The sequence below is a fragment of the Pseudophryne corroboree genome, chromosome 4 (genome assembly GCF_028390025.1).
Source record: "Pseudophryne corroboree isolate aPseCor3 chromosome 4, aPseCor3.hap2, whole genome shotgun sequence".
Lineage (NCBI taxonomy): Eukaryota > Metazoa > Chordata > Amphibia > Anura > Myobatrachidae > Pseudophryne > Pseudophryne corroboree.
In genome coordinates this window covers 679,110,916-679,138,631 of record NC_086447.1, presented here as the reverse complement: position 1 = coordinate 679,138,631, position 27,716 = coordinate 679,110,916, and the positions used below count along the sequence as shown (strand labels likewise).

Genomic DNA, 27,716 nt, shown 5'->3' with positions numbered 1-27,716 from the left:
CACATTTGTGAGTAGAGCAATGGCCATACTCTCCCAAACTGATGATAATGACATTCTTAATCCCTGCGCCTTTTTATCAAAGAAGTTCACTCCCACTTATGTGAACTATGACATTGGACACCAGAAGTTTCTAGCAATCATCATTACCCTCACTGAGTGGAGGCATCTTCTTGAGGGGCCCAGATTCCCTATCTTAATATATACTGCAGAATCTTGCAGTATATTTAGTTGGTTAGTATGCAGATCTCTTGGCAGGCATAGCAGGTGCCTTCCTATTCTATCAACACTAAGACAGTCTCCCTGCGTTTCTTTACTGAATGAAGCCATCATATTTCCTGGTGTGATTCTGGGAGCAGTCATCTGTTGAATTATTGGACAAGTCTGAGGTCAAAGCAGCAGCATTCAGTAGGCTTCCCAAAGGCAAGTTGTTAATTCCTATTAGCATCTAATTGTGACATGTTTCATGATTTGCAAGGCACCCCTGTATTAATTTGTGTTCCTCCAGAAATGTTGGTATCCAACAGCAAGGAAGGGTGTTGCCTTCTCATCAATACTTGCACTACCTGTGTGTTAGAAGGGTGTGTGGAGGTCGGTGTGTAGTGCAGTGCAGTCTGCGCTTACTTTGCCCCACATGCTGTCACCTTCAGGCCACCACCAATGTTGTACACAGTCCTGGATTGGAAACTGGATGACTTCCATTATAGACAAAAATGGATAATGTTAAGACATTGACAGTACAGACAACAACAAAACGGTGTCACAATAGCCATTTAAGGTAAAGTAATTAGTAGCACTTTTGGCCTCAGACCCTGATTTTTAGCCATGCATATTCAAACAATAAGGTGATCGGTGTCATTACAGCCTAACTGAAAACCCTGCTGGTTTATGGGAGTACCATAGGGGAAGGACAAACTGGGCAACATAGTCTGCCCTAGAACCCACAGGCGTCGACCAGACCAGGCCTTCAAGATAACACAGGGGGATACAAACAGGAGAACACAGAAGGTCTTTCCTAGCACCCACATGTGTTAGACAAACATGGCCTAGACAGAAACAGAAAACCTGTATCAAACTTGTCATTTTGATGGACCATCATGGGCAAAAAAATGTAAGGTGTGGGGGTAGATGGGCATAAAATATATAAGTGGTGATGGAGTTGATGGGCATAAAATACAGTATATAAGGGGTGATGAGCATAAAATATGTAATGTGTGGGGGGTGATGGACATAAAATATACTGTATAATGGGTGGGGGCGCTAAAACTCTCTCTTGCCCATGGTGCCAAAATCTATATTTACAGTTTTTTGTATATCACCTACATACAGTATTATGCAGCACTTTAAATGGAATAACTCAGTGACCCAGTAGAGCTTCTAATCTACAGTATATTTACTACCATATATTGTATATACACACACTAGGGTTTATGTTGTTATAAGTCATTTGTCCTGTGTCTGTATATGTAGGAGGTATGTATATGAGTGTGGGAGGAAATCCATACAAACATACAAGCACCAAACAGATAAGACCTTGGTTGAAATCAAACCCTCAACACCAGCACTGTATGTCAACCATTGTGCCACCATGCTGCCCAGTCATATAAATGATAGTCAAAATAACAAAATGTCTGTCTAGTACTACAGTATATTTCTATTGGCTGGATGCTTATTTCAGAGAAGTGTACCAGAGAGCACTATGTTTATGGCTGGTCCTATATTATTGTGGATGACACAGCGCTAAATTTATGTTTGATAATTGAGCGCATATTTTTGCATTGTGCAAGCTCCAAGACCCAAAATGGACAATGAATAGATATGCCTTTCTATAGCATCTCCATTTGTGTCTGATGGGGTGTAACTGGGCTGTAACATGTTGCTCTTCCATAGGCCATAGAACTGTGGGGAGGCAGTTACGTGACCGGTGGTCAGGAGATCGCCAGTCACAACACCAATGCTGGAATCCCGCCCCTTACAGTCCTGCCAGTTGGTATGCCGACTAACAGGGACTATTCCCATACATTGGTGTCTACAACACCCATAGAGTGGGAATATTACCCTGTGATGAGCGCAGCTCCCCACCGAGCCCGCAGCATCGTGAGCAAAGCGAGTCCACAAGGGGCCTTGTTCCGCTCACCCCCCCCTGCTGGCCATCTGCAAACCAGGGATTCCAGCCTTGGTATGGTGACCGGTTACGCATACCCAACCTGAACTTTGGGCTAAGCAGAGCTGGACAGAAGCATAATTATACAAGTTTTCAGGCATATAATTTGCAACAGGACTAGGCTGATGCAAGTGTGCCATGATTATAATGATGACTATGAATCCAAGCCAAAGGGCCGTAACTAGGGGGTCTGTGAGTGGTGCTGTCACCCAATATGCAGGAATCTGTGGGCATCACCCTTGCTGTCCCAAGGCACCTGCATTTGGCATACAGGGTGCATGAAATGGCACCCTGCAGCCAGTAGCACTGCTGCAGAACCACCCAAGGGACATTTCAGACATAGACCCTACAACCTATAGAGCTATCCAGGGCATCCTAAGGTAGTCCTCTGCTTCCTAGTTGTGGTGTGATGTTATGATGTCACAGTTTGTGGGAGGGGTCTGCATGTTGTGGCATAGAGCTCTGATCTTATCCTGCTCATATCTATAAATATATTTTAAAATTGTGTTTTTTGCAATGTGGGACCATTTACACTTACTGATGTAGGTTCAACTAATTCCCTTTATATTTTAAAGTCAATTTCTGCTTAGGTCGGACGCAGTCAGGATGCAGGCAGTCGGGATGCCGGCAGTCGAAATCCTGGCACCGGAATCCCGACACGCACCCAGAATGCAGACACCAGAATCCCGAAAACACTCGTAAATGCCAACACCAAATTCCAACAGCCAACATTTCAACCGTACGTATGCCAAGGTGTGTACACACGGTAAGATCCTTGCTATGCCCAATTTTCACTTGCTATTTCCCTTGAACTCACCAGAGCCCAGATAGGACAGATTTTGACTAACTTTTCTTGAGATATGGAGTATGTGTGCATACGATTTTGGCTTATGTGAGATTTTGGCTTATGTGAGATGTCATTGACCATGTGAGATGAACTAGACAGTACACCGATCTAGCAAGGATTAACTTGCCTGCACAGTCTATCTTTTCTTGCGATGCCGACGTGGCGGGACCGCGCATCAGGATCAAATTGGGATCGCAAGGTGACTTTCACCTTGCGATCTGCACTAACTTTTCTTGAGATTTTGGCTATATAGTCAAAATCGAAAGAAAATATCTCACCGTGTGTACACACCTTTAGGGTTAGGCGGGGGGGGGGGTTTAGGTTCAGGCACCACCAAGGAGGATACGATTAGGCTGCGGATGGGGGGGGTTAGGGTTAGGCTTGGGGGAGGGGGGTTAGGGTTAAGCACCACCAGGGAGGATTAGGAAAGGCTGCGGGGAGGGGACGTAGGGTTAGGCACCACCTGGGACGGTTAGGGTTAGTCAGCTTGAAGGGAGGGTTAGGGGGTGGGGGGTAAGTATACTTACTTGACCTCTGTTGGGATTTTCACCGTCAGGATGCTGGTATCGGCCTTTTGACCACCAGCAACCTAAATGCCAGTCCCCTGTATCACACCTGTTAAGGTAGCTTCTTTTATATTTGCTTTTCTGTCATGCATGTGCAGAAAATAGATATAATGTGATGCTGCCACAAAAAGAAATTAGATATACAATCCCAATCAGCGGCGGCTCCTACTTACAATTAGTAGGGGGATGCTGCTGCCAGGAGATGAGGAGAGCCGAGCCCTGTCAGCCTGTTCCTGGTACATAGCAATTGATATGGCGGTGCCGGATCTGGTACATGCCCAGATGTTGTTGTGCGACTGTGCATGCACAAACACCTGGCTTCTATTGACCATAGAAGCATATTGCAGCCTGGTCTGGCAGTCTCAGAGGGAGGAAACACCTCCCAATGGGACTGCCTTGTGTGTCTGTGCCTGACAAAAAGGACTTCCAATAGGACGTCACTGCCAGTCACAGTAAAGCCAGTACAGTCACAGACTGCATCTGGCTTCACTGACACTGATCTGAGGTGACGAATTTTACCTGGGGGGCGCTGCAGTCCTAGGGACAGGTGTGTCAATGGGTCAATGGGACAGGAGTTTTTAAGATTGCAGGTGAGAGTTAAAAGGGATATTTTTAACAGATTTTTAAAACATACTTAAAATGACACAAAACTGACTTTACTGTCATTTTTAGCAATGCAGATTATTTCTAGAGCATTTATTGGCAGGAAAAAAACACTTTCTATAATTTTTTAACTGTTATTAAAAAATGCAAAAATCAGCCATTTGAAACATTTTAAGGGCTCCAAATATTTTCTGTTTGGCCCTTAATACACCCTTTCACACTGAGGGTCTGACCCAGGATGTTACCAGGGCAACCCGAGTCCTTGCTTGGTGTGAAACGGTCAACAATGGTCATGATACTTTGACCCTGGTTAAGACCAAGGTCATTCCCAGTACCGACCTATATAAGCTACACTGTGAACGGTGCTACCCAGCTGCTGTGGATGCACTGGCCCACCCCAAGGAAGTGCTATGTAGGGTAGACACCAGTGCAGGGTGAAAGCGACAACCCAGGGATAAATTGGGTCCAACATGTGGTGAGAAACATAGGTGTGCGCAGCACATTTTATTAGAGGATGCACCGTCGGAGGGTGTGTCTAGCACCGCCTTTTGGGTGTGTCTAGAACCATCTATTGACGGTCAAGGCAATATAAAATATCCACCTTTGTACCAATCCTAATAAAGCAGATACATTGTCAGATGTTGTGGTGTGCACCAAACAAACACCCCTGATGGCACTCTCTGCAATTACACTGCTCCTCCTCAGCCTGGTCTGGCTCCCCCTCTCTTTCCCCTGCAAGCTGCAGCAGCTTACTTACAAGTCAGTCACTCACTGACACTGACAGTTGCAGACTAGTACTGCTGCTGCTGGAAAAACGAGTGACGTGTCAATGTTGCTGCCGACCGCCTGCCAGTATTGAATTTGTCTTCCTAAGAGGAATGCTGGCTGCATGCTGATCCTCATCTGTGGCTGGCGTTGGCATAGCATAGAAGGAGAGAGGTGGGCATGTGGCGGGTGGGCGTGCGAGCAGCATGATGTAATCACATCACGCTGTTTTTGTACATGGAGGTGGAGCCGGGAGTTTGACAGCCGGTGGCAGTGGCACCCTTGATTAACCAAGGCATCCGGTCAGTAATGCAGTCCTGACAGGGTGCAGCGCAGAGGGGACAGTAATCAGTCTGCTCTGCAATCACTGCATCAGGCATGTGAGATCGGGGTGCCAGCTATTAGGGGGTGCCTGTGCGCACCAGGCACCCCCCCTGCGCACACCTATGGTGAGAAAGGGGTTTTGAGCAGTTGTAACACGGATTGAAAACGTGTTCATTTTACTCAGATCAGACCCGGGATTTAGGTGTGAAAGGAATATAATAGACATCTATACTGTTAGCCAATACTTATTTGCACTTTTTTAGAGTGCAGGCTGGGGTGCGGGCTGATTTCCCCATTTTCTCAATACACGTATGCATTTTTGTACATTTCTTTTAACAGCCCAAGTAACTGTGCAAGAAGGTATTACAATTGAATTGCGTGAGAATCGGGAGCAGGCATGGCCATGTTAAGTGAAAATTAGGCATAATTATTATTATTATTATTATTATCCTTTATTTATATGGCACCACAAGGGATCCGCAGCGCCCATTACACAGTACATAAACAAATGAGCAAACAAAAGACAGTACTTACAGTTCAAGACAATAGAGGGCAAGTATAGAAAACCCGGGGTTAGGTGCCATCAGAGGGAGTATGGAGTATAAGATAGTGTAAGTTAGAAAAGGAAAGGTACATGAGGAGAGGAGGCCCTGCTCTTGTGAGCTTACAGTCTAAAAGATGACAGGCACATTAATGACAGTCACTGTCAAAAAATGTTTTATCGTGGCTAACTGAATATACCCCATAAGTGATTCTATTATGGTATATTGAAGCAAATAATATAACAGGTCTTGAAAGTATTGAAAATGATAATGTAGAAATAAAAGAAAATATGAAGCAAAAAGATTTAAGTGAAGTTATAATATTTACTTTTTCAAACTAGTCCTTCAAATATAAATTGTGGCCAAATACGCGATACAGTACAATTTTAGATAACCATATAATTGTCCCAAAAAAATGTGCAGGCTCTATATGCAGTGCATTACAATTAACCCTTTAGGCCGTGAAATAAAGTATAACATTTTAGACAGTGACATTACAGTTAAAGAGGTTGCAGGGAAATGCTCTGTACCTGTAATCCGTTTGTAAACATATCAAAAGTTTACTTTATGATCTGTAGGTAAATTGTAATCTCATGTACAGTACTTAGTGGAGTGCTAACACTAGAAATAAACTGCTTAAATGATGTGCAAAGAAGACCGGGCCTCCAGAGGGCGCTCTCATTTCACTTACCAATGTTAAATAACGTTTCCAAAATAATGGGTTTTATCGCATTGGTATAGTTTTTACAATGTAACTAAAAGATGACTTTACACACAAGCTCTCAAGTAAACCTGCTTTTATTTACTGCATTCCTTATTGCACTTTTCTAGTTTTGAAAACAGTCACAAGGGAAGGGCAAAAGGTGAGCCTGATTTCTGCCCAGAACAGAGATGTGTATTGTATGTATCGTCCTTGAGTCATTAGGTAAGGGATGAAATTTCCTGGAATTAAGCCATAGCAGGAACTCTGGTTTCAGTTAAAGCTGTCAGCAGATAAACAAATTTCCAGGCAGTTTTAATTTAATTCGTTTAATTTTGGCACAATTTGATTAGAAGGGAAGAGTAGAAATTGCAGAATATTCGATAGACGTTTTTAACATAAGGCAGCATGATCTGAAGACGTACAAATTATGTAAAACAATGCAAGAGTGGCAGGGCATGGTCATTAGCCGGGTAACTGTGGGCTACTAGCAGACGTTTGAACTTCATGACATCAAACATCAGATGAGACTGGAACCTTAATAAGATGAATGCAAACACAGTTTTTTCTTTTTTTTCTTTTTACAACGTCCAGAAAGCTAAACTTAGAAAAAGTTACTAATAGCCACCAGTAGTTAGTCTGGAGATGCTATAAGTGACTAGCCTACTGCAAAAGTCTATTAAAAGAACTCTTCAGTTCCAATCATATAGATCCCTCACCCCCCCCCCCCTCAAAGTGAAGAAATACAATTATTTTAAAGTTTTTGATCACGCTATTTTATCCAGTTCTCTCTGTAGATGATAAAAAAATAAATAAGTAGAATTACTAGTACTATAAAGGTTCGTGAGAGCAAAGTATTTGCGTCAGATAAATCTGCATGTTTCATTAAACCTATAAATCAAATGGAATCGATAAATCAATCTGCTCTCACCCATACCCTGGTAATTAATATAAACCTACATTGGGGATGTGTATAATTAACTACAGCATAGGGTACTGTGACGTAAAATTGTACAGTAATACTAATATACACTACGTACAAGATGTGAAGCATACATATTGTACACAAACACCTACAGAAAAGCCAGACTATGTTCATTTGTTACTTTAATACAGCTATAATATCATCATTGTTACATTGTCCCGATACTAATGTAGCGATGTTAATGACTTGTAGATGTGCAATCATTCATTACCTAAGTAAATTAACCAGTACACAGTCATGTATTATGGAATCCATTGATCACACAGATACTTCATCTGTAGTCTTAAACAAGGAGGTGATGACGACTTTTTAGTGTATCCCCGTGGGATCTGGAGTGACGTCTTCACAGAAGCCACTCGAGTTAATCTTCTTGACCAGCCCTTATCTCCCAGTTGTTTTTATAGGAGCATGTCTCAGCCTGAGAGCATTAAATGAGAGGAGCCGAGGCTCGCTGACAAGTACAAGGCTTGCAGTGTCAGAACAGCAGTGAAAGATCAGTTAACTTCACCAGCAACACGCCTGTCACAGAAGACTTTGCTGAGAGTTTCAGGACAATAGACAGCGACTCTGCCCGGCTTGTGCTTCTGGGAAGTTCTGAAAGTGCCTGCTCTTCTTGGGGAAAAGGAAATACTGTACTGCAAGGAAAAGGGAGCGTTATTCTACGTAAGTAGATAGAAAACTACATTTTAAATTAAAAGCTATACTACACAGAGACGAAGTAGATTGTAAATATCCATTCATAGCAGTATTGATTTTACCCATTTGATCCGTTATTCTTAAACCACATTACTTAAGTTTAGTAAGTTTAAGTTTAACAACAACAGCAGATGTAGATAACACACACACACACACACACACACACACACACACACACACACACACACACACACACACACACTCTCTCTCTCTCTCTCTCTCTCTCTCTCTCTCTATAGAGAAAGACTGAAAGATAAGCAGTACTTACTGTAGATACATTAGTTTATGATGGATAGATAGATAGATATAAGCATGAGGTACACAAAGGCACACTGTACAATACTTGCTGACAATTTTGTATACAGCAAAAATAAATGACTTGTTTAAAAAGTTTAAAAGCTAATGTGCATCCATTTATGTATAGGCATGTGTTACTGTGGTGAAGGTACTACTTTATCCACTGAAGTAATTTAAATGTACAGTAGTGCAAATATTGAAAATAGAGCATGCCAAATAGTGATAAATAATGTGTTTAAATAAAGTATATTTCATTCCACGTTTCAGTCAAATTATTTTCTAATATTTGAATTTACAATTTTGTTAAGATACAGAAACTTAATTATTGAGTATTCAATTAAGTTCTCTATTATACAAACAATTAGTAGTTAAATGGTTATGTTCACTATACTAAAGCATATGATTCTTCATTGTACGTACACGGTGTACTACAGAACATTCTTGTGTTGACAACTGATTTACGGGTCTATTTACTAAGCCTTGGATGGAGATAAAGCGGACAGAGATAAAGTACCAGCCAATTGGCTCCTAACTGTCATTTTTCAAACCCAGCCTGTAACATGGCAGTAGGAACTGATTGGCTGGTCATTTATCTCCATCCACTTTATCTCCATCCAAGGCTTAGTAAATAGATCCCTCTGTCATTAACACATAATAAATCACAATAATAAATAAGAATTGATACTCTAATCATTGCTATTACATTTGCTTATATTATTGTAAATGCATTAATTAAGGCAGAATAGGTATACAATCACTAACAATACAATACTGAGGTGGAACATGTAATATACAGGACATTAACATATAATGCAACATACTGTATAACCCTGAAATTCCAAGTGACAAACATTTTCTTTTTCTACAGGGTTGACGTTATGGAACATAGAAGCATCTTTCACCTTATGGTGTCTTTTACCTTATTCAGTGTTTTCTACCTCCGAGCACAGGCGTTACCTCCTTTAGGGACTTATTCTAACAGTAGGTAAGGAGTCTTTTTTTATATTCTTAGCCAAATTCTTTTACGAGCTTGTTGGTGACAGCTTACTGTTATACTGTTTGCATGCTACATTTACTGTCATAAGGATTGTTTCATCTACCATTCCAGTGATATACAGTACTGTATGAAAGTAGAGCAATTATTGATTACTGTTTGCAAACATACTGCAATGTGTAGGTAAAGAGAACTTTTTCTTTTACTGTATTAAAACATTACACATCAATAAGTGATATGTTTGCAAAAACAGTGTTCTCTAATAAAAAAAAAATGCATGTTATTACTTTAATGATAATGTCTGTACAGATGATTTAATAATGAGATAGTAAAGCTCTGGGACTTCATCCCTTTGTTTTCTTGAATCCTTACATAGAATCCAAATATAGTCATAACAGTGCTCTTTCCTGATCCCCATGGTAGAACGTTATGGACCTACTGTATTTGTTGGAGAGATAATGCCCAATGGTTATTACTGCAGTTTCATCGGGTAGAATGCAACATTCTATAGCGCTACCTGTTGTTCGTCAGCCCTTTTATTGTCAGTGGGCAGGATTACAAAGGAACCCTGAAGCTGCTTGGTGGAGGAGGAGAAGTACAATAAGGATGAGTACTGAACAGTTCATGGTAGGGGTCTGTTGCACAGGAAAGGGATTAGTGAGGATTAGCACATTTATGTAATTTTTAGGCATTATTGCCTTTATTATCCAATTTATGCTATTAAATTTACAGATTCTCATTGGTTACACTAGGAAAGAGAAAAAAAAAGTATAAAAATATTTTAGTGTGCTCAAGCACAATAAGTATCATATCGTAGAGCATTATTACAGTTTATGGCTTTCCAGTTGAAAACTTATTTTATTATATTTATTTGGATCTATCTATCTATCTATCTATCTATCTATCTATCTATCTATCTATCTATCTATCTATCTATCTATCTATCTATGTCCTATCAATCTATATTACACATAACCATTAATTTACTGGGACAATGTTTATGCCGTGGTATACCACAAAAACATATTTTTATTTTTTAATTTGAAATTAATTTAGCAATTGTAGGCTTTAAAAGTAAATCAAGGTCTATAGAAAACTTAAATTGTTTTTTTTTTGCTTTTTTTTACCATGCAGATATTATTTATTTTCATTATGCTATAATATATCAGTTATATAGAGTATATATAGTAATTACTGATTAAAGTCCCATTGATCAGATACTAATTTAAGGGATATATTCCATGGTTATATACTGTATCCTGTGCTCTGCTGAAATGTTAGAAGAGAATAGATAGTACCGAGTAATTTGTAGTTAAAGCAGGTATGGCATATATCATGTGAAGATCAGATGTTACCAATTACAGGGTTCTGTTTCAAGTATAGGATCAGGGCCAGCTCTACCATTAGGCAGCTTTAATTAACTGCCTAGGATGCTGGGATCTGGGGTGCACTGCTGAGTCACACAGTTGTACTTAATGTAACTGCGGCTGTGAAACTTATAAGACTCTTCCTCCCTGAGGAGTTGGGAAGTGGGTATTGGTGGTGTTGAGAGCAGTAAGCTCAAGTTTTTACTAGGGTTCCGAGAAACCAGTGCCGTAACTTATAAGACTCTTCCTTCCTGAGGAGTTGGGAAGTGGGTATTGGTGCTGTTGAGAGCAGTAAGCTCAAGTTTTTTCTAGTGTTCAGAGAAACCAGTGCCGTAACTAGACATTTTAGCGATGTGTGCAAGAAACGGCATTGGCGCCCCCCCCTATGTAAAACAGGGGCAGTGCATGCCGTAGGCGGGCGTCCAAAATATAGGGATGTAGCTTCATGGGGAAGGGGTGTGGCCACAAAATTATACCATTTCATATAACGGTGCACAGCAGTCTCCATTATTCAAATTACGCCATACAGTAGCGCCACTACACCAGGTAGAGCCCCTTTTACACATTACGGCAGACAGAATCTACCTTTTTACACATTACGGCAGACAGCATCCCCTTTTTACACATTAAGGCAGACAGCGTCCACTTTTTACACATTATGGCAGACAGTGTCCCCTTTTTACACATTACGGCAGATAGCGTCCCCTTTTTACACATTACAACAGACAGTCCCCCTTTTTACAGATTACGGCAGAGTCCCCCTTTTTACACATTACGGCAGACAGTCCCCCTATTTACACATCATGGCAGACAGAGTTCCCTTTTTTACACGTTACGGCAGACAGTCCCCCTTTTTACACATTATGGCAGACAGAGGGGGTCATTCCGACCTGATCGCACGCTAGCTATTTTTTGCAGCGCTGCGATCAGATAGTCGCCGCCTATAGGGGAGTGTATTTGCATGTGCAGCCGAGCGGTAAAAAAAGATTTCTGCAGTTTCTGAGTAGCCCAGAACTTACTCAGCCACTGCGATCACTTCAGCCTGTCCATGACCAGAATTGACGTCAGGAACCCTCCCAGCGAACGCATGGACATGCCTGCGTTTTTCCAAACACTCCCAGAAAACGGTCAGTTGTCAGCCATAAACGCCCTCTTCCTGTCAATCTCCTTGCGATCAGCTTTGCAAATGGATTCTTCAATAAATCTATCGCACAGCAATGACCCGCTTTGTACCCATACGACATGCCTGCACATTGCGGTGCATACACATGTGCAGTTCTGACCTGATCACAAGCGAAGCGAAAAAACCTAGCATGCAATCAGGTCGTAATGACCCCCAGACAGACAGAGTCCCCTTTTACACATTACGGCAGACAGCGTCCATATTTTACACATTACGGCAGACAGAGTCTACCTTTTTACACATTACGATAGACAGCGTCCCCTTTTTACACATTATGGCAGACAGAGTCCCCTTTTTACACATAGTAGACAGTCCCCCTTTTTACACATTACGGCAGAGTCCCCTTTTTACACATTATGGCAGACAGCGTTCCCTTTTTACACATGACAGCAGACAGCGTCCATATTTTACATATTACGGCAGAGAGAGTCCTCCTTTTTACACATTACGGCAGACAGCATCCATATTATACACATTATGGCAGACAGAGTCTACCTTTTTACACATTACGGCAGACAGAGTCCCCTTTTTACACATTATGGCAGACAGTCCACCTTTTTACACATTACAGTAGACCGAGTCCCCTTTTTACATATTATGGCAGGCAGCGTCCATATTTTACATATTACGGCAGACAGAGTCCCCCTTTTTACACATTACGGCAGACAGCGTCCATATTTTACACATTACGGCAGACAGAGTCTACCTTTTTACACATTACAATAGACAGCGTCCCCTTTTTACACATGACAGCAGACAGCATCCCCTTTTTACACATTACGGCAGACAGCGTCCCCTTTTTACACATTATGGCAGACAGCATCCATATTTTACACATTATGGCAGATAGAGTCCCCATTCAAATGGATGTATTTTTTCTCTTTAGAAAACATAATTTCGTAATTTACTAAACAGAAGGAGGAAAATGAGGATATCCTCCTCCTTCAACTATCAGCTCCTCGCTCGTTGTGCAGCGGTAGGGCAGGGCACAGGGCAGTGTGGGAGAGTCTCTGTGTGAGGCGGGAGAGACATCTGACTCCATCACGTCTCTCCTGAATTGCAGGGGGGCTGAGCCGGAGTTCAGGACTGGGCCAATTAGCAGATGCAGACAGTTATTACAGCGTTGCCGTCAGGCTAGCTCCTGGGTCCTTCACAGCAGCAGCGGCAGCGGTGGGTGATGGGAGACAGGTGGCGCCACCAGCGGGACTCAGGCAGTGCCTTCAGTGGGACACAGGCAGCGCCGTCAGCGGGACTGAGGCGGCACCGTCAGTGGGACACATGCGGCGCAGTCAGCCACAATCGCGCCTTGTTAAGTGCGACCACATGCACATCTGGGGCACACGCATGTCTTAGACGCACACGTGCCCCATTTGCGTGATTGGGAGCGGCAATTGTTGTCGCTCAGCATGGCTAGGCGCAGACGTGCCTAGCCGCTGAAGTGCACGTTTAGCGCAGATGTAGTAACGATGAACGCGCTGCATCTGTACATACAGTAGTTTTTTGTCATGTATAAATATTTATGCAATAAAAGATTTGTGGGAAACATTAAGATATAATAGATCAAATATATGTCTGCATTAGATTAATATTCTTATTCTTTAGCGTCTTTGAAGATAAAAAAAAAAGTAATTTAATGCTAGTAAAAGTAAAACCAGACACTCAGGGGTAAATTTACTAAGATTCGTATTTTCCCGTTTCAGGTCAAAGTTCAATCACGAATGACATCGAAAGTGTAAAACTGCAACTTTTTGAATTTGTTACGATGGATTTACTAAGCTGTCGTATTCGGGTTTTTCTTTTCTTCCGATGTCGATGTCATTCGTGTTTTTTTGTGTTTTTTACGGCAGTGATTAGCAAAACACTGCCCACTTTTTTACAATTAATCTCGGCCGGATCTGTGTGATCCGTGCTGGGGTTCTATTTTTTTTTTTTTTAAATTAAACACTGTAAAATTTAAAAAAAAAATTGCGTGGGGTCCCCCCTCCTAAGCATAACCAGCCTCGGGCTCTTTGAGCCGATCCTGGTTGCCGAAATATGGGAAAAAAATTGACAGGGGTTCCCCCATATTTAAGCAACCAGCATCGGGCTCTGCGCCTGGTCCTGGTTCCAAAAATACGGGGGACAAAAAGAGTAGGGGTCCCCCGTATTTTTAAAACCAGCACCGGGCTCCACTAGCTGGACAGATAATGCCACAGCCGGGGGTCACTTTTATATAGTGCCCTGCGGCCGTGGCATCAAAAATCCAACTAGTCACCCCTGGCCGGGGTACCCTGGGGGAGTGGGGACCCCTTCAATCAAGGGGTCCCCCCCCCCAGCCACCCAAGGGCCAGGGGTGAAGCCCGAGGCTGTCCCCCCCCATCCAATGGGCTGCGGATGGGGGGGCTGATAGCCTTTGTTGTAAAAGAAAAGATATTGTTTTTAGTAGCAGTACTACAAGTCCCAGCAAGCCTCCCCCGCATGCTGGTACTTGGAGAACCACAAGTACCAGCATGCGGCGGAAAAACGGGCCCGCTGGTACCTGTAGTACTACTACTAAAAAAATACCCAAAAAAACACAAGACACACACACCGTGAAAGTATAATTTTATTACATACATACACACATACATACATACTTACCTTATGTTCCCACGCAGGTCGGTCCTCTTCTCCAGTAGAATCCAAGGGGTACCTGTTGAAGAAATTATACTCACGAGATCCAGGGGTCCAGGGTCCTCGGGGAATCCAGGTGTAATCCACGTACTTGAAAAAAAATAACAAAACGGACACTCGAGCCACGCACTAAAAGGGGACCCATGTTTGCACATGGATCCCCTTTTCCCGACTGCCAGAAACCCACTCTGACTGATGTCTAAGTGGGTTTCTTCAGCCAATCAGGGAGTGCCACGTTGTAGCACTCTCCTGATCGGCTGTGTGCTCCTGTCCTAACTGACAGGCGGCACACGGCAGTGTTACAATGTAGCGCCTATGCGCTCCATTGTAACCAATGCTGGGAACTTTCTTGCTCAGCTGTGACGTCACTTTAGGTCAACCGCAGGGCAGAAAGTTCCCAGCATTGGTTACAATGTAGCGCATAGGCGCTACATTGTAACACTGCCGTGTGCTGCCTGTCAGTGAGGACAGGAGCACACAGCTGATCAGGAGAGTGCTACAACGTGGCGCTCCCTGATTGGCTGAAGAAACCCACTTAGACAGAAGTCAAAGTGGGTTTCTGGCATTCGTGGAAAGGTGACCCATGTGCAAACATGGGTCCCCTTTCAGTTCGTGGTCGGGACACCGTTTTGTTATTTTTTTCAAGTACGTGGATTACCCCTGGATTTCCCGAGGAGCCTGGACCCCTGGATCTCGTGAGTATAATTTCTTCAACAGGTACCCCTTGGATTCTACTGGAGAAGAGGACCGACCTGCGTGGGAACATAAGGTAAGTATGTATGTATGTGTGTATGTATGTAATAAAATTATACTTTCACGGTGTGTGTGTCTTGTCTTTTTTTGGGTATTTTTTTAGTAGTAGTACTACAGGTACCAGCGGGCCCGTTTTTCCGTCGCATGCTGATACTTGTGGTTCTCCAAGTACCAGCATGCGGGGGAGGCTTGCTGGGCCTTGTAGTACTGCTACTAAAAACAATATCTTTTCTTTTACAACAAAGGCTATCAGCCTCCCCATCCGCAGCCCATTGGATGGGGGGGGACAGCCTCGGGCTTCACCCCTGGCCCTTGGGTGGCTGGGGGGGGGACCCCTTGATTGAAGGGGTCCCCACTCCCCCAGGGTACTCCGGCCAGGAGTGACTAGTTGGATTTTTGATGCCACGGCCGCAGGGCACTATATAAAAGTGACCCCCGGCTGTGGCATTATCTGTCCAGCTAGAGGAGCCCGGTGCTGGTTTTAAAAATACGGGGGACCCCTACTCTTTTTGTCCCCCGTATTTTTGGGACCAGGACCAGGCGCAGAGCCCGATGCTGGTTGCTTAAATATGGGGGAACCCCTGTCATTTTTTTTCCCATATTTCTGCAACCAGGATCGGCTCAAAGAGCCCGAGGCTGGTTATGCTTAGGAGGGGGGACCCCACGCAATTTTTTTTTTAAAAATAAGCACTTTCCCACCCCTTCCCACTGATATACATGCACGGATCTCATGGATCCGTGCATGCCTATCCAATCACGAATAAAAAAAAAAGGTCTGTTTTTTTTTAGCACTTTTTTACGAGTTGTAATTTTTCACGGCAGTGTTTGTTTGTTTTTTGCTTTGCACTTCTTAGTAAATGACCGAGATTCATACTTAAACAGCCGCGTTTTGACCGATGGTGTATTCATTCGTAATTTTTTACTTGGACTTGCAAAAAATTACGAATGCCCTCATCTCTGCCGTGATTAGTGTTTAGTAAATTACCGAGATGACACTTTGATGAAAAAACGGCATCTCGGTCAAAATCGGGAGCTTAGTAAATTTCCCCCTCAGAGAGCATTTGGTGGTACAGTATTAGCTATAAATGAAGAGAAAGAAATTTGGGAAAACCTATTTTATGTCACTGTAAAACAAGTAGTGCAGCCAATCCATATGTAAGGTTTGCAGAATAATTGGCTACATACGTAGAGTGATTATATCATACTAAAGATTTACATTTCATTTTATTGTGCATATTTATTCTATTATTCAATTCAAATTTTTGTTGTTGTGGAGGTTTCACTTTGAGAAGGTTCAGATATACTGTAGGATATACTGTACTGTAAATATGGTGCAAAAATCTTACAGGGCACAAGCATGAGCTTAACATGTACATCACAGATTTTGTTGAATTCAAATGGGGATTATTAAATTAAAACGCTTAAAGAATTAAATTCTAATATGGGGACACACTTTTAATTGCAAATTAAGTCCAAGACTTATGCTGGAAAACATTACTAATAGAATAATAAGTCCATGATGCAAATGTGTTGCAGGGGTACTGCACAACTACAGTAATGAGCTTAAATAAACTTGAGGTAAGACCAGGCCTACTCATGTGCAGTGTTGATACACCAGTGAATAAAAACCTGTATGTTGCAGAAGTGAGTTTATGTAAATCAAGCGGTAAGGTTGGTGCCCAATAAAATATAGTCAAACCTGGGAGAGAGATAAACTGGAGAAAGATAAATTACCAACAAATCAGCTTCTAACTGCCATATAGTCTGCATTTCAAAAAATGACAATTAGATGCTGAATGGTTGGTACTTGATCTCTCTCCACTTTATCACTCTTAAAGATTTAATGCATGTGTACCTGAATATAATATATTCATTTAAAAACTGTTCTACACCTTCAGACCTCCACAGTGCATTAAGGATACTTACATGTAAACAAACATTAATGAAAAATAATGGTTCACAATTCATAAAGAATATATTGATGCAGACTGATAAATTGGAGTTTTTTTTACAACACTGGGGGTAATTCCAAGTTGATCGCAGCAGGATTTTTGATAGCAGTTGGGCAAAACCATGTGCACTGCAGGGGAGGCAGATATAACATGTGCAGAAAGAGTTAGATTTGGGTGGGATATTTTGTTTCTGTGCAGGGTAAATACTGGCTGCTTTATTTTTACACTGCAAATTAGATTGCAGATTGAACACACCCCACCCAAATCTAACTCTTTCTGCACATGTTATATTTGCCTCCCCTGCAGTGCACATGGTTTTGCCCAATTGCTATCAAAAAGCCTGCTGCGATCAACTTGGAATTACCCCCACTGTACCCAAATAATCAAAGGTACTTACCGTATATGGAATATAGTGCCATAAGTAGACATTTTGGTGCCCTGTGCCAGAAAGATAATTGGTACCCGCCCACCCAATATTCACAACAGTTGTGACTTCTTAGGAAATGGGTGTGGCCACAGAATAGCACCAATTCACATTATACCGCACAGTGGTGTCTATTGTTCACAATACATCGCACACCAGATAGCAGAGCCCCATATACACTTTGCACAACAGTAGATCCCCTAATAAACATTACAGTAAAGCCCCTCCTCATTCCTCCACATTGCAGACAGGGCACACGGGCAAGCAGCTGCAGTATTGCCTGCTGCAATATGTAATGGTAGACGTGTGCCTGGCAGAAAAGGAACCGGGTATATCGCTACTATTATACATTGCAGCAGGCAGTACACAGCAGCTATATGTATAATTGTGACCCTGGCGCGTATGTAGTGTAGAGTTATGGTACATTAAAAAAATCAGCTGATCAAATCTCAGTATAAGGTGTTTCATTATACACTTTTAACAGTATGCTCTAATTATATGCTCTTCTATACTTTTATTCACACACAAGGCTATTAACCATACTACACCAACATACTGTACATCTCTTCGCTTCTCTCAAAATATCTCCCAACCCAGCCCCATCGCTCTTCAAAAGATCTACGTCTCTCACAGAGGTGTAACTAGGGTTTTTGGAGCCCAGGGCAAGATGGAAAATGGCGGCCCCCCAAAAAAACACACACCAAAAGAAGCATGTGCGTGCGCCGAATGCGCGTGCGGTGAAAAAATGGGCATGGCCACGCCCAGAAGGAGTGTGGCCACTGAAAATGGCCCACAGTGCCAGTTACATTGTCCCACAGTGCCAGTTACATGCCCCACAGTGCCAGATACAATGCCCCACAGTGGCAGATACATGCCCCACAGTGCCAGATACATGCCCAACAGTGCCGGATACATGCCCCACAGTGCCAGTTAAATTGCCCCACAGTGCCAGTTACATTGCCCCACAGTGCCGGATACATGCCCCACAGTGCCAGTTACATTGACCCACAGTGCCAGTTACATTGCCCCACAGTGCCAGATACATGCCCCACAGTGCCAGTTACATGCCCCACAGTGCCATATACATGCCCCACAGTGCCAGTTACATGCCCCACAGTGCCAGATACAATGCCCCACTGTTCCAGATACATGCCCCACAGTGGCAGTTACAATGCCCCACAGTGCCGGATACATGCCCCACAGTGCCAGTTACATTGCCCCACAGTACCAGTTACATTGCCCCACAGTGACAGATACATGCCCCACAGTGCCAGATACATGCCCCATAGTGCCAGATACATGCCCCACAGTGCCAGTTACACAAGACTCTCCTCTCTCTCTCCCCCCCGTCAGTCACTCACCGCTGCGGCGCTTTCACTCTGCTATGTAAGGGGAGGAGAGCGCAGCGCCTCTCCTGCCCCTCACCGCTCCAGGTCTCCGGCGGTGGCTATGTGGCACCGGTCCGCTAGCCAATCAGAGCTCGTGGACCGGCAGCCAATCAGGAGCCGGTCCGCAAGCTCTGATTGGCTAATGCCGCCGGAGACCAGACACACGCAGCCCTGCTGGCAGCACTGCTAGTGCTGGCAGCGGCGGTGAGGGGAGGGAGAGACGCTGCACTCTCCTCCCCTCACATTTCGGCATGACGGGGGCGAGTGGGGCATGATGCCCTGGCTGCTGGCGGCACCCCCCTCTCCTGGGCCTGCCAAGGCGCCCAGGGCACGTGCCCCATTCGCCCTACCATAGTTACGCCTCTGGTCTCTCATCCACACTCATTACTTGCTCCCATGCACGATTGCAGGACTTTCTTCGGGCTGCACCCACTCTATGGAATGCTCTACTACGTACAATAAGTCTCTCCTCTAGTCTCCAAACCTTCAAGCATTCCCTGAAACTCACCTATTCAGACAATCCTATCAACTTCCAGAACCACTCACATTACCTTTATAAGCTTTCTTCTCCAATTATATCACCACTGTACAGTCCACACATATCTGCCACATACTGTATTTTCTTTCTTCACTCTCCCTTCCTCCTGACCCTGGTTCATCACTCCTGTGATGTGACATCATGCAGCCCACCAAGAACCTTTACAATCTGGTGGACAATTATACAATAGATAGCACCTATCCTTGTGAATCAATGCCCATTTCCCCATAGATTGTAAGCTTGCGAGCAGGGCCCTCCTACCTCTATGACTGTTTGTTATTACCCAGTTTTGTCTTATCATTGTGTCCAGTTGTAAAGCACAATGGAATTTGCTGCACTATATAAGAAATTGTTAATAATAATAATAATAATAATTATTATTATTATTATTATTATTATTAGCAGTGTTAATTTTTAGACCACACCGCTTATTTAGGTGCTTGCTTGTGAGTCTTCAGACTGCTTGTAGTGTGTAACAATACTAGATACTAAGTTGCAGTTTTGTAAAACGTAGTTCTAACTCTTTTCATTACTTCACTGTGTGCTGTGGTCACTGATCAGTGCAGGGATAACATTTTCTTTCAATAGAATAGGGGGGGGGGGTGTCTGCAGGCAGCGCTATTTATAGCCCAATGTCAGGTTTCTGTACTTAGTGTAGCAGTTTATAGCCCAATGTCAGGTATCTGTACTTAGTGTAGCAGGTTCGTACGGCTGTCTTACCAGTGCTCCTGCTGCTTTGTCAGGGGTAAATTTTCTATGCTTTGGACGGAGATAAAGTACCAGCCAATCAGCATCTAATTGCCAAATAACAGGCTGGGTTTAAAAAATGACGGGAGCTGGTTGATTGGTACTTTATGTCAGTCCACTTTATCTCCAGTCAAGGTTTAGTAGGTAGACCCCTCAGTCACTTCCCCAGCTTGGTCAGTCCCGATGAATGCTAGGATGGTATAGAGACATTATGCAGCTCTCCACTGGTTACGAGAAGAGAGATTTCTAATAGGGCACTGCTCCTGCCACTGCTCTGACGTGTAAAAGGGGGTGTGCTTTCTCTTTTTTTCCCATTCTGGGTTTCACCAGGTACTCAGTAACAGTGGCGCATGCTAGGGTGATTGATGGTGGATGCGAACGTGTGGGCCCACAGGGCAAATGTGCTTTAGGCCAAGCACCCTCTGTACTACCCTAGTTACGGCCCTGTTAAAAAAAAAAAAATCTTTATATCCCTATTTCCTGGTTTCATGGCATATGCTTCAGTGAAGAGATAGAAATGTTCTGCCAAGCGCACTACTACCTATGCATTAAGCAAATACAATAAAGAGGAATGTTTTTTCTGAGAAATATTTCACAAAATATAATCCAGTTTAACCTTGATCCACAACTCTAAGACTTTGAAATAGTACACATTATATCACTATATAAATGTTAGCCTATTCATTTACATTTAATATTTCTGTTGTGCTTTTTTGTTTCCATTTTAAATTTACATGAGTTTATGGCAGAGTTTCTAAAACACAGTCCTCGAGGCACCCCAATGGTCCAAGTTTTAGGTATATCCATGGGTCAGCACGGGATGTGGTTATGTGACCGATGGTCACATAACTAACAGTCACATAACCTCCCCCCTGCATCCCGAACAATGAAAATACCCACAGTCGGCATGCCGACTAGAAGGGACTATTCCCACTCAGCACAGATGGTTAATTCAAAATGACTGAGGTGCTAATTAAGTCACCTGTGGTCAAGCATGGATAATCTTAGAACCTGGACCATTGGGGTGCCTTGAGGACCCTGTTTGAGAACCTCTGGTTTATGGTGTTTAATCAGTTTTGCATGACAATCAATAACCATTTAATTTTGGTAACTTATTAGTTATTTTATCGAATTGTATTAGGGGATCTCATTGCATGACTTAATATTGGTGATTCGTTAATCACCAATGTTGAAGACAATTAGCATCCAAAATATGTTGTTAAAATATTGATTATGTGCAAGCCTGTTTTGGTATAAATAGTTTGGAAGTTTCTGCTTACTGTATACATGTGGAAATGTTATTATTTATGCAGTTATTAAGAGTCTGGAATCAGGAAGCCCAAATAGAAGTCTACAAGACTATCACGTTAAGCAGAACACTCACAATGTAATCCAATTCCCACCAACCACCAAAAATATAACTTTTAACTTTGTTTCTTCAAAATGAAAGCCCACAGTGAATAAGTTCTGTTTATTCTCAATGGCAGCATAACAGTAGCTAGAGCTGTACATTTGTTATACATCAGATTTATTAGAATGGCTATGATATTGTCTCATAAATGTATTATGATTAGCCTTGAGAAAGAACCAAAGAACAGTTCGTAGTAAAAACAATAGTAGTATATTTAAATTGAATGATGCATTAGCACCAGTGAGTACCTTTAACAGCCAGCAAATATTATAATGTATTGCATGTGTCAAAGTAGACGCTGAAATCATTAATTATAGAAAAATACTAGGAAGTTTGTTGTATATCACAGATAGAATGTTTGCGAATGTAACATTTGATTGTTTATGCAAAAATAATTTTCTGTATGCTGATTCTACTTTATTATGCTGCTCGATTGAAACACAGGTGGAAACTGGTATAAGATGTCATTATTAATGGGGTGATATAAAATCCAAATTTTACACTACAGATCATATTTGTACAGATTATTTACTAAGGTCATTAAACTGCAGACACACTGCATTTTTGTTAGCTTTGAATTAGAAGTTGTTAAAGAAATTCAGGTTACATTTTTTGTTTCTTCCTAGGCTAGGAAGCAGATTGCCATTTGAGGGAGCAAATGAACCAGATCAAACACAGGGATCATTAAAACAAGACACAGATATTTTGCAGAACACATTACCAGAGAATGACAAGTTTTTTCTGGACATGACCCGAGGTGTTGGCAGGTAAGCTAGCAACCTGAAATGTATATTTCATTTACTGATATTCATATATTTAAAGATGCATATCTGATGGTATAAACATCTACAAATACATCACATGATACAGTACTTTAGTTCACTTGTAAAAGTATTAGTTAACAAGCAGTTCTGCAGTATTTGCAGTTGCCTTAATAGGTGATAGTTTTTAACTACTGTAATTGTAAATGGTATTTTTGTATATTACCATCTTACAATAACCTACTTTCACTGATACAGTACATGATTTATTTAAAAAAAATGCTAAAATATTTTATCTAAAAGAGCACACTTATTTTTATTATATTTTTTCAAGCAAAGTTTTGGCTACAATTTATATGTAAAAGTAAAACAAATTTGGTTAATGTTAAAATCTGTGACTTGGTCACACTTGAAATTTTAGTTTTTCTAAGCAAAGTTGAACACATATTGATATTTGATATTTGGTGAATAATACCAATGTAAAGCAATGTGTACTGATATTTCCAACTCAATAATATTATCAGGATCAGACACTTTCTCACTATGGATGCTTCTAAGACCCTCATATACTCACTGGTCATCTCCAGATTGGACTACTGTAATCTCCTCCTACTGTATCTGGCCTCCCTCACAGATGCCTTTCTCCACTCCAATTTATCCTCAGTGCTGCTTCCTGGCTCATCTTCCTCTCCACACATGCTACTTCCGCCTCCCCACTCTAAAAGGCTACTCTGGCTCCCCATCCCTTTCAGAAACCAGTTAAAATTTTTCACACTCACTTGTAAGGCACTCACCCATTCCTCTACCATTTACATCTCTGACCTTATCTCTCTTGACATTCCTACCCATCCTCTTTGCTCCACAAATGCATGCCACCTCTCTTCTCAACTGATTACTTCCTACCATTCTTGCCTCCAAAATGTTGTATGTACTGCTCCCTATCTCTTGAATGCTCTACATCTCCCCATCAGACTTTCCACCTCTCTACAAAACTTCAAACAGGCTCTTAAGACCCACTCTTCATCAAATCCAGCCATCTCTCATCTTAAGCCATGCTCACTATCTACCACAATTGTGTCACCCTTGTTGTTTGTTTCTTCAGTCCTTTGCTTTCCTTCTCTTACTTAGACTGTCTACTACACCATACTCCTTACAACAGCACATATTCCTCAGTTTCAGCCACCCTAATATTTTGGCCAGACAATGGGGGTCCCTCTGACCTGATTGCACGCTTCAGTTTATCGCAGCGGTGCGATCGGGTCAGTACTGCGCATGACCCAGGCAGCGAAGAGGTTCTCCCGGTCAGCCGCAAGAGCTGCGCTGGCCGGCAGGTACTCCTGAAATGCAAAAGCATTGCTGCTGTGCGATGCTTTTGCACTTCTGCGGGGGGGTGGGGGGGTGCAGGCACTGACATGCGGGGCGGACTAGACCTGTGTTGGGCGTCCCCCACATGTCTGAGTGCCAGATCGTAGCTGTGCTAAATTTAGCACAGATACGATCAACTCAGAATGACCCCAAATGTACTTGAGAGTGCATTTCTGTAGAATGTATTTCAATTACTGTAAATGAACTGAAGGTTGAGAACAGATTCTAATGTAACATAATCTCATTAATGCAGTGATTCTCAAACTTGGTCTTCAGTACCCCAGAGAGTTCATGATTTCCAAGTCATGTGTGGATCTTTAAATTGTGACAGTTGGTAATACACCTGTGTTCAGCTGCATACTGTATTAAGTAGTCTGGTGTGTCTCAGACCTGTTTCCAATATGCACTGTGTCTGACCTGCACTATATCTCACCTGCACTGAAACCTGCACTTATCTGACCCACACTGTATCCAACCCGCACTGTAATCTGAATTGTATCTGACCCAACACAAACTGTATCCAACCCACACTGTAAACTGCATTGTATCCGCCCGCAGTGAATCCGACCCACACTGTAACCCACACTGTATCTGACCTGCACTGTATCCAACTCACACTGTAACTCGCACTGTATCTGACCTGCACTGTATCCGACTCACACTGTAACCTGCACTGTATCTGACCTGCACTGAATCTGACCCACACTATAACCCACACTGTATCTGACATGCACTGTATCCGACTCACACTGTAACCTGCACTATAGCCAACCTGCTCAACCTGCACTGTATCCAACCTACACTGTATCCAACCCGCACTGTAGCCGACCTGCAATGTAACCAGCAGTGTATCCAACATGCATTGTAACTTGCACTGTATCCGATCCGCACTGTATTGACCCGCACTGTATCCAACCCGCACTGTGTATCCAGCACTGTTACCTGCTCATTATTTCACTGGGTATCCCAAAGTATTTCACTCTGTACGCTGTACTGTATCCCACAGGCACTATATGCTGTTTTATGGTTGGAGAAAGTTTGGTGAGCCGCTCAGTAAAAAGGCTGATTGATTGGGATTACATGGGCACAGAGTGTCAGTCATCAGTAGCCCAGGGCCCCCAAGGGGGATTAAGCACTGAGATTAGGCATGTGCACTTGGGGTCATCCACGTCTGCTGTTGCTATTTTACATTTGCTTTATTTATTTTTTCTGTTTGTAAACTACTACTACTTTTGAGCAATGATATGCCACATATGATTCTAAGTAAATTTCTGTGTTGGAGTGTTTTCTATTGAAAGTACTTACAAGTTGGTTCAATTGGTTATTGCTAATACATTGCTATTTCGCTAAACTTTGAAACAGATATAACTGATGTGTATTTGTGTCACTGCCCTGTTGCTTCATTCATTCAGCCAGCTAGCCTTTGGCCTATGTTAGCTGGTCAAAACTGACTGGAAATTACTGGACATTAATGTTCTTGAGGTTAATAATACTGCGGGAACCAAATTATGTGATTTTATCTGTTTTCATACTTTTTTGAAACCCCAAAAAATTGATCGAAAACCACAACACGATGGCATTTTTGGCAAAACCAAAACTCAGCCAGAATACTCAGAAATAACGTCATCTGGAATGGCATTCTGGAACCGTCTAAAGCAGGCTTTGTCAACCAGTGTGCCGTGGCACACTAGTGTGCCGCGACCAGTTGCAAGGTGTGCCGCGGAGCCAGAGCAGCTTCCTGCACCTTCAGAGTGAACTGTTGGCCTGGGCTCTTCTTAGAGGATCAGTCGTGCTCTGGCCGTGACCTATGCCTTGAAGACACGGCGGTGTGATATCATAGGTCACGGCCGCCGTGTCTCACCACCTAGCCAGCCCACCCGCCTGCATACAGATCTTCCAACTCCCGTATGCATACACAGCTTTCCTTGCCCACCCACAACCACACCTACCCGACCGACCGCTGCTCAGTATTCGCAGCACTCCACTATGAACAACTCCCGCCACTGAGGAACAGGGAGGAGGAGAGCTGACCGGTAGGGGCTAATATTTGTTATTTTATTTCTCCTGTGGGGAACAATAGGATTTATGTGAGGAGAATAAAGATTTATGGATTTATGGGGGTAACAATGTGAATAATTCATGTGGGGAGCAACATGATTTATGTGGGGAGCAATGTTATTGTTTTTTCTGTGTAGGCCAATGTATGTGTGTTTTTGTTTGTTTTTCTGTGGGGATCTGGTGGTGTGTCTTGGAAATTTTAAAAGATTGATCGGTGTGCTGCATGTAAAAAAAGGTTGAAAATCACTGGTCTAAAGCAACTAAAATCATGTCATTTTTGCAATCCAAAATCTGAAATTCGCATTTAAAATCCAAATTCTGAACCATGGTACTTTCTTCAGATTGGATCTATCGGGAGAGAGATAACCAGGTTTTGGTTCAGTTTGGATGCACAAAATTCAGATGGGTTCTGATTTCTAGAGAACCGAACCACACATCTCTAATGAGGAGATGGAGAATTGATCCTGGTTAGTTTGTCTGGGACATCATTTTAAAGAAGAAGCGAGTAGAAAAAAGCTGCAAAGCTAATTAAAAAAGAACCTACTGTAAGTAGCCAGCAGTTATTACTCTGGCTGCTACTGACTGTACGAGGCTACCCAAAATAAAAGTATAATAAAATAAAATATAATATGTTTTTGGCAAGGTCACTTTTTCAAATTCCCAAGGAGCAGATTTATCAAAGCTTGGAGAGAGATAAAGAGGAGGGAGACAAAGGAGTACCCAATCAGCTCCTAACTGTCATTTTTCATACACAGGGGGAGATGTACTAAGCCTGAAAAGTGATACATTTCACAGTGATAAACTGCCAGCCAATCAGCTCCTAACTACCATGTCACTGGCTGTGTTTGAAAAATGACAGTTAGGAGCCGATTGGCTGGTACTTTATCACCGTGATATTTATCACTTTTCAAGGCTTAGTACATCTGGCCCACAGCCTGTAAAATGACACTTAGGAACTGATTGGTTGGTACTTTATCTCTACTCACTTTATCTCTCTCCAAACTTTGACGAATCTGCTCCTAATACTCCTTTCAGACAGAAGCCCCTGCTTCGACACATGTCTGACTCAGGATACTGAACATGGGTTGGAGCTGGGGCTTTGGATGTACTTACCCTTTAACACCAGTGCTGGAACCCATGTTATTCCTTGGTTATTGGCGCTCACACAACACATTTGGAGATAATGTCTCCAAATTCTCCTGAATGCGCCAATAAGCAGCCTTTTAGGCATGACCCGTGTCAAATCATCTAGGTCATGCCTGACATACTGCAGCCAACCCGGATTGGACCTGTGCCTTTCAGGTAGTGACCCGTGTAGCAGACACGGACGCACAAATCGTGCAGCATGATCCAGATTGCCCTTTTCACACAGAGCTGGGAACCAGGTAGCGCCGGCTTGCATCAGCAAATAACCCAGGTTCTCAGCTCAGTATGAAAAGGGTATGAGTCAGTAAAATTCTGTTTGTATATCAATTCTCCCCTCTGCCAGACTCACTCAATTGGTACCTTTAATTACAGTCAGGCAGCCATAAAAATGTAACCTTTCAATATATTTAGCAAGGTTCTGGCTTTTCTTGTTGGTTTGCTTCTTTCAAAGCATTATACTGTATATAGATATGGCTTTATCAATATATTTA

At 42.6% G+C, this 27,716-nt stretch overlaps 1 protein-coding gene across 1 annotated transcript in view; it reads left to right on the top strand.

Moving 5' to 3' along the window:
• The first annotated feature begins 7,885 nt into the window (after positions 1 to 7,885).
• Positions 7,886 to 27,716, top strand: part of VIP (vasoactive intestinal peptide) — a 36,426-nt gene continuing 16,595 nt past the window's right edge. The window contains exons 1-3 of the mRNA XM_063919774.1: positions 7,886 to 8,156; positions 9,355 to 9,471; positions 22,522 to 22,662. Of these exons, the coding sequence (XP_063775844.1) occupies positions 9,365 to 9,471; positions 22,522 to 22,662 (248 nt within the window). The 5' untranslated portion in view covers positions 7,886 to 8,156; positions 9,355 to 9,364. The remainder of the gene's footprint in view (positions 8,157 to 9,354; positions 9,472 to 22,521; positions 22,663 to 27,716) is intronic.